The 8,176-nt window shown below is 40.3% G+C and overlaps 1 protein-coding gene across 1 annotated transcript; it reads left to right on the top strand.

The window, feature by feature from the left end:
* Positions 1–1,638: 1,638 nt before the first annotated feature.
* Positions 1,639–2,706, top strand: LOC128856289 (uncharacterized). The gene is made up of 2 exons (XM_054091586.1): positions 1,639–2,478; positions 2,538–2,706. The coding sequence occupies exon 1, from the start codon at positions 2,002–2,004 to the stop codon at positions 2,431–2,433; it is 432 nt and encodes a 143-aa protein (XP_053947561.1). The 5' UTR covers positions 1,639–2,001; the 3' UTR covers positions 2,434–2,478; positions 2,538–2,706.
* The last annotated feature ends 5,470 nt before the right edge of the window (positions 2,707–8,176 follow it).

Raw genomic sequence — 8,176 nt, 5'->3', positions numbered from 1 at the left:
CCCCAAGTACACTACAAGTAGCACTTACGTGCCGTTTTGATACCATAATGTGGGCCACTACCTATGAAAACGTTTAGGGGAGAGCAAAACCGTCTAGAGCCATCCAGTGCTGTTGATGTAGCGGAGGAAAGAAAAAGGATCTAGGCTGAAAATTTCTTCAAGTTATCCTCAAAGGGCACGCTAAGGAATCTCAAGCGCCTAGTTGCCAGAGCCGGACATTTGCAGAGAAAGTGTTCAACAGTATCTTCCTCTGCACGATTCCCACAGCTACTGCAATAGGGGTTATACGGAATTCCAAGCTTCTCTGCATGAGTACCGATCACCCAGTGACAATTGAATACCGCAATGGGTTTAGAAATTGAATGGCCGGGGATTCCCATCACCTTAAGCGTTCTGTTTCTATCGTATTGAGGCCATAGTGTTTTCGGAATAGTACACCATGAGACAAGACTAATAATGAAATACCAACCCCAATACCGGTGGCAATAGGGATAAGACAAGGCGTCAGCTTAAGTCCTACACTATTCAATCTGATTATGGACGAGATAACAGCTGCTGTAAACAACCGCATGAATAAAGCACCATGAATTTCAGGATGCTTACGCGATGTAATATGACGAAATAAGCACCTCAGCTTAAAAGTCAAAGTCCGAATTTATAAAACATGCGTTCGACCATACTAACCTATGCAGTTGAAACCCGTGCAGATACAACTACAACACAACAAGCAATTTGTTTTTGTTTTTTTTGTTTGGTGGGTGAGGTATTGTTCAAAATGCCTTCGCACTTACAGCGACCGTCGTATACCGCGTCGAGTGGTGTGGCCACTAAAACAATCCCAGCCCAGAATTCCATTCACCCATGCCTGGGTCCACCATGCTTGTAGCCAGTTTCATGCTATAGGCTTGCCTTCTAATGCCTCTGTCTGTGAAGCTACGCTTTGTTGTACTGCGTCGACTTGCTGTACTTTTTTGTACTCAACAAGCAATGACCAATGTTGAGATGGCAACTTTGCCATCAATTACAGGACATACTCGCAGAGATCGTATGCGAAACGAAGAGATTAGAGGGATATGTGACACGCAAGACATTGTCAGGAGTAGCTGAAGACGAAGAAGGGAGTGGAAAAATCATGTGCTACGCATGCCTCACAATAGGTTGGCTAAATATGCAATGTCGAGGCCGCTCGAACGCCCTCCCAAACGCTGGAAAGAGTGTTGCACATGCATCCCTACCGATAATTGATATTTATTTACTTATTTTTTATTTATAACTTTTACTCGTACGAATATAATATTTACAATATTAAGCCAAACCTCAACACACACACACACACGAACAATCAACACACAAGCCGCTCAGAGCAAAAAGCAACCTCCAATGAGAGAATTTGGTGTGTGTCGTCAAAGCTAAGAGTGAGAGTCAGGTTTTTATATTGACCTGCTTGCATACACACAAACACACATATGCGTTTTTGTTATGGCAGGAGAAGCAAGTGGAACACATTCACACATGCATGACTGAGTAGAAACCGCAGCAACTAGGCAAGTAAAACAGAATTAAGCCAAGCAAAGGGAGACCTGTGCTAAGCAAAGGGAGACTCTGGTGACAAGCAGGGAGTAACAGAGTTAATCGGCCAATATACGTACGAAGGTGTAAAGCAAATGGCCAGAAATGTCAGTTCCAAGCTGACAGTTGTCTGTTTTACTGTGGATTTCTCCATTTCGTTTTGACATTTGGCTGGCACACTGTTGACGTTTACTACACTCCATCACTGTGGCCATTGTGTCCGTCCACTTGCACACGAGTTGTGTGTTGCCTACAGAGCTGTTGCTTTGTTTATTCTAGTAAAGTTTCGTAACAATTTGGTTTTCTATTTTGTTATTGTGAAGTGTTTTGTTTGTGTTTGAAGTAGTATTGTTCGATTGCTGCTGCTGTTTAACTATAAATTCTTAGATTTTTTTCCTGCTGAATTAAAAACAAAAGGCACAAACATAAAAAATGTCATGTACGAGTAGAATTATCCTCCAACTTTTGGTTATCTGCACTGCGTTGTGTGGCACTGCCTTGGCTATCAATTGTTACGTCTGTGATGCCTCCGACACCCAAACGCCCTTCCAGTGTGGCGAATGGTTTGAACGTTTCGACGAGCCAGACATACAGCCGCAGAATTGCTCGAATGTGCACGATGCCAAGTTCTGTATTAAGCATATCGGCCGCTATGAGGGTGGCATAGGCGCGAAGCGATTCTGCTCCTCAAAGGATTTGGGCAACTATTGTGATTATGTGAAGAACAAAGGTGATCGCATGGATTATCGTTCGTGTATCTACACTTGCAGCACAGATGGATGCAATGGAGCGAGTAGTTTGAGGCCTTGGATAGCCGCCATTGTGGCGTCATTGTTGTTGGCGGCCAGGTTTTGGCGCTGCTGAGCGAAGTGGTCAATAATAAGTCAAGCCATGCGTGAAAATGACTAGGTAACACAAAATAAATAGTTTAGATGGTAGACATTTACTTATAATTAATTGCAATGCAGTAAAGTGCCTTCGCTGCCGCTGTCGCTCGAATTGTTAGTATGACGAAGAACAAATTTTTGCTACACCAAATAGTGTTTGAAAAATATTTTAATTAAAATTATAAATAAATAGTAATAATAAGGAATAATAAATTTTAATATTTTAAATAAAATTTACAATTAAAATGCACGTTTCGTTTTTTATTTTAAATTTTTTTTTCTATAAAATATTACGCTTTAAATCATTTGTTGTGTAGATATTTGTTGTACACACCTAGATTAACTTTTCTCTTTGGTGGCACTCTCAGTGAGGTCAAGTATGTATGTATGTATATTATGTATGTACATATGTACATAAGTATGTATATTATAAGAAATGCTTGAAGGCCTAAAAAGCGAGCGCGATAAACCTGGCTTACTCAAGCACTCAATCACGGCGCTACTCTTAATCCCACTCACTTAGCCAATTAGGCAAATCGTTTGCTCGATCTCTCTCTCTCTCTCTTCCCTTTTGCTCTCTTAATACTTTTACATCTCTTGCAAGTTTTGTTGTACATACATACGTACTTATTCTCAATAGCGCTTATGTTTTGGATGTTAAAATTTTGTAACTATCAGCAATGCTGCTCGGCAGTTCGCCGAATTGACACAATCTTTAATTATTTGAACATTTGACCTCCAGCAGATTCTAGATTGCCGTTTCAATTGGCTTACACTTGTGGCTTTCGATGTGATGTAAAATAAAGGGTGCTTTTATAGAGCTAGCAAAGCGTTGCTTTTGTAGTGAACATCTTTCGTTAGGCAATGCAAAAGGTGGGAGCTAAATCAGCTAACGTACGACACGTATCACAGGTGTTACGATGGAATGCACTAAGAGCCGCTTGCGCATTCGGGACCGTCTATGACGACGCGATTTGCGTTATTGCCGGAAAACTCCCTATGGATATATGTACACGCACGAGGAATGAGTCTTCGATAGACGCGGAGCAAACCCTCCAAGGAAGAAAATGCCATAGAACGTCTTCAATCCATAGAAGAATGGCAACATAGATGGGATCGATCAGTCAATGGGCATTGGACCCATAGGCTATAATACCTGAAATTGCACCATGGGTGACCACAAAACATGGCGACGTTGATTTTTATCTGACGCAGTTTATCAGCAGCTGCCGTGACCGAATGAGTTGGTGCGTATCTACCATTCGAAATTCAGAGAGAGAACGTCGGTTCGAATGTCGGTGAAATATCAATATTAAATAGCCAATGGTCACTAATTTATACGCATGACAAGTATACTCGTCAATACACAAAATTTTGCCACTTCTCCATGACGAGTATACTCGTCAATCACAGTTAACTGGTTAAGAAAAAGTTTTTTTCTAATGGGGGTTGCCCCTCGGCAGGCAATGGCAAACCTCCGAGTGTATTTCTGCCATGAAAAATCTCCTCATAAAAAATATCTGCCGCTCGGAGTCGGCTTGAAACTGTAGGTTCCTCCATTTGTGGAACATCAAGACGCACTCCACAAATAGGAGGACGAGGAGCTCGGCCAAACACCCAAAAGGGGTGTACGCGCCAATTATATATATATATAGTTTATCAGCAGACACGGATGCTTCCCGTCGAATCTCCACCGTTTTAAGCTGGCAGACAACCCCTACTGCCCACACTGCTCCAACACAAACGAAGATGATTAGCATGACATCTTTCAATGTAACCGTATCCGAGACGAACGTCAAACATTGGAAATGTTACTTGGACTCCCGTTGCAGGTGAACAATGTGATACCAGCCATGTATGCATCAATCAATAACTGGAACGCTGTTAAGACATAGTCAGCAAAAATAATGCAGTACCTCCGATTTGCGGAGTGGGTGGCTGAAGAGTAGGAGCTCTTCAGCAAGGAGGCACTAACTGTTTGACTCACGACGATATCACACGGAAACAAGTCGGTACTAACAAATCTGATATTGCGTTCTTCCACTGTACCAGATGCTTTAAAAATCGAAGCAATTGAGACTATCGATGCCATGAAACATACTTACAAGTACGTCAAAAGGAGAGGACGCAGAAACCAATTGTGGTCAATAGACACAAACACTGCACGGATGGAGACATAAGAAGACGAGCCTATAGCAGAAAACTGGTTACAAATATGGTGGAGCCAGACGTGGGTGAATAGAACTGGTCCACGTCATGTACGCCATTCTGGGCCCTCCCGAAGCAATGCAGAAATTAGTTCCGGGCGGGGAGTCTCCCCAGAAGAGGAGGAGGGATTGTTTTAGTGGCCACACCACTCAACGCAGTACAAGGCGGTCGCTGGAAGTGCGAAGGCCCTACGAAGGCTTAAGCGAATTTGAGTCAAGAAAAAAATTTAAATTTTTCATAATTTTTCTTGTTGATTGGCGCTATAACTGCTTAAGCGATTTTGGTCAAGTTAAAAAGCGCTCCAGTCGCTTCTTTCCCTTGCTAAACGGTGCCAGTTGAACAAATAGAGTGAAGCCACGTCCTTCTCCACCTGATCTTTCCAACGCAAAGGTCCTCTGCCTCTGCTAACACCAGCTGGTACCGTATCGAATACTTTTAGAACCGGAGCGTTTGTATCCATTCAGACGACATGACCGAACCGACGACGGAGCCGCTGATTCCTTTCTCATACTGAGACTGCAAAAATTGTGTACAAGAAATTCCAAATACACAACAGAAATTCGCAGTGAAGTTCAGCCTAGTCCAAAACTTTCATCGCCTCGTAGAAGACAGTTTCGCTTTCTTTCTCACAGCTTGAACGAGCTAAAGTATTTTTCCTTTGTTTGAACAGATTTTAGATAAAAGCGGCATGCTGCAAAGTCTGCTGAAGAAAGTGAATGACATAGCACATGGAAGGTGTATTTCTGTAAAAGCCTACTGATGGACAAATGAATGAATAAATTAGCGCATTAGTATCTTGCAGGATACCTCATAACTAGCCCTTCTACTATGCAGTCAAACGTTCCTTGTTCAGCCACGGAGCTCAGCAGCAACGTAAAGGTGGTAATGCTGACTAAGTTGAGTTGACCTCAGTAACCCACTGAAGATGGTTAGATCCAACCAGATTATCAGTTTCCTCCAATATTGTTATAGGTCTTTGAAAATGGAAAGCCGAGCCGGACAAGATTTACATAGACTGGCGAATTGTAATTGAATTTCAGAACCAACAACTAGACTACAACTTTCCGAGCGTACGTGATGAGCTGAATCTAAATTTGAATCTGATAATCAGAAGATATTACGGCTTAGAAGGAGGAAAAACGCATTTTTTGCTATGTTTAAGTTTGCTTATGTAATTTCCTGAGATTTCGCACTACCGTTAAATGATTTTTATATGGAAACAAGAGGTACAACTTTCGAAATAGCAGGCCTCATGCTAAAGATCTGGCAGTCGTTATTGGCCTATACTATAGGCAACTCCTATTCGAGCTGTCGAATGCAACTTTGGAATCGATGAAAATATGGAGTGCGCCGATTCTCCTTTCATCGGTATTAGCCTTGGCGTGTTGTGAATATTTGCTCGAATGTGAATTTTTCAGGTCTAAAGTCACACTGATAAGGTCCAGTTAGTTGGTTGATGGTGAGCTTCAGAGGGAGGGCATAGAGACATTACAGGGAACTGTAACGAAATAGGGTATTACCACGCGCCTCCCTCTTGGTATGGAGATTGTAAGCATACCCCTCTCAACCTACAAGCTGCGTGGTGCAAGTATGATAGTTAGTCACTTCAGCCAACACGTCATGGGTTGACAGTCTGACATGTAATGCTACAAAAAGAATTTGACCAAAATGAGACGTCTACCGCCACTTAATCGGGGAAGGAAAAACGTCTCTATATTATTTGCTTTTATCACAAGCCTCTCTCTTCTAGGTCGACATGCTCAAAGATTCAACGTACTTCATTTCGACTGTATAAGGGGGAGGAAGAGTCTGTCGAACATCTTTTCTGTTATTCTCCCGCGTAGCATGCCACTAAGTTTAGATACGTTGACTCATTGCTCTTGAATGATTCTGATGGCCCCTTAGGGATATAATTGTCAGCCAGATCAATGGGTTTGCACTTAAAACAAAACGGTTTAACGAAGTGTAGCAGATAAACTGCTGCTGTGGTATCACAAAGGACCGGCAATGGTCTAAATGAGTTTCTCTACTTACCTCCCTATTTAGTGCTTACAAATTATAAAAAAAAATCTAAATGCTTATAATAAAGACACCCTTTATTTCTTTTATAAACTTCAAGATTCTGTGATGCGCAAATGCTCAAAGGATGACCGCCAGACTAATTTTCTAATCGCTATAAGTTTCCAAGTTATAAAGTTTCCATTGAATTGACATTTAAATTTATTATTTCGAATTAACAGTTCATTACGATTGTGGATTGAGCAACTTTTGTTGACGTCGCAGAAAGATCTGAGTAAAGATTATACTGAAGATTTAGAAAGGCAGAGAAATTTATATATTCAGTTTATTTTGTTTTTAAATTTTTATTTTTTCAAAATTCTAAGAAAAGAAGCTTATTACAAAAACAATTACATTTTGTTCGCATTTTTAGCTCTTAATGTCTTATCAACATTTTTCTTACATAATTTGACTCAATCGTTTGGGATTCCTATTAAGGGGGGAGCCTGCTTTAGAGGCTTCTAAGTATCGATTTTTTCGTGGATTTTTTTGGGAAGGAAAGAAATACTCTATTGAAACGAAACTTTCAGGTTTTATTGTTATATATTTCAGCAGTCTTCTCAAATTTTTTTATTAAATCATATGTCATATTATGCCTGGTGAAGCATTTTGCCGAGGCGCCTCCAGTGTGCATGTGTCATGCGGCGGGAAAGATGCAGGTCGTAATTTTCATCTGAAACCAAAAACCCAAAAAAAAATTATTTTAGTGTAGTATAGTTAAACCAAGAAAATTAAAAAAAAGGGAAATTCAACAATTGTTCGCTAATTAAAAAAAAAATCGTTTTTTTGGAAAAACAAATTCACTTTAGATTGTTTAAAAAGTGGGTTAATCATAACTTTCTTAAGGTTTTTAGGTTCAACTAGAAAAGAATTTAATTCCGAATACAGTCAAAGTTATCTCGTTTCGACAGGATGTTTAACTTTTTCCCTATCTTTCCCGCCAATTAGGAAAAATCGTAAAAATAAAAAACAGAGAAATCGCGCTTCAAAGTTTTTGTATATATACCGGCCGCTCGTATACCTGCTCGACGCTTGCTCACAATTTCTTCTGTAATTTCGAAAATATTTTGATTTTGCTTCTCAAATTTTGAGGACACATTCTTAGATAGCGTGGGAAAACATTTATGCAAAAAAAAAAAAATTGATTTTTTGAAGCCTCTAAAGCAGGCTCCCTCCTTAACACATGTGTGTCAGCATAGAAAAAGTTCCCTGAACCACATGTGTTTCATGAACATGCAGAAGCAAAAATGTCCCTCTACGCTCATGGACCATATGTGTTTCAGGTAGAAATACCCTACATCCGTTTTTTTTTTTAGTTATTATTATTACTAAAGCTATCCTATGACTACAAAAAAACAAATTTTTCAAAAAACCTTGTTGGACTTGTCGGTCAATTTTGCATTTTTGTATTGGGACAGGGAACGTGTTAAAAGCTAAAGGGCCACAAACGCTGA

The sequence above is a fragment of the Anastrepha ludens genome, chromosome 3, assembly GCF_028408465.1.
Source record: "Anastrepha ludens isolate Willacy chromosome 3, idAnaLude1.1, whole genome shotgun sequence".
NCBI lineage: Eukaryota > Metazoa > Arthropoda > Insecta > Diptera > Tephritidae > Anastrepha > Anastrepha ludens.
Note: the sequence above shows the minus strand (reverse complement) of the source record. Positions and strands in the feature narration are given on the sequence as shown.

What these genes read in the sequence shown, in the direction of transcription:
- LOC128856289 (XM_054091586.1), top strand. Translation starts at nt 2,002, where the DNA reads ATGTCATGTACGAGTAGAATTATCCTCCAACTTTTGGTTATCTGCACT.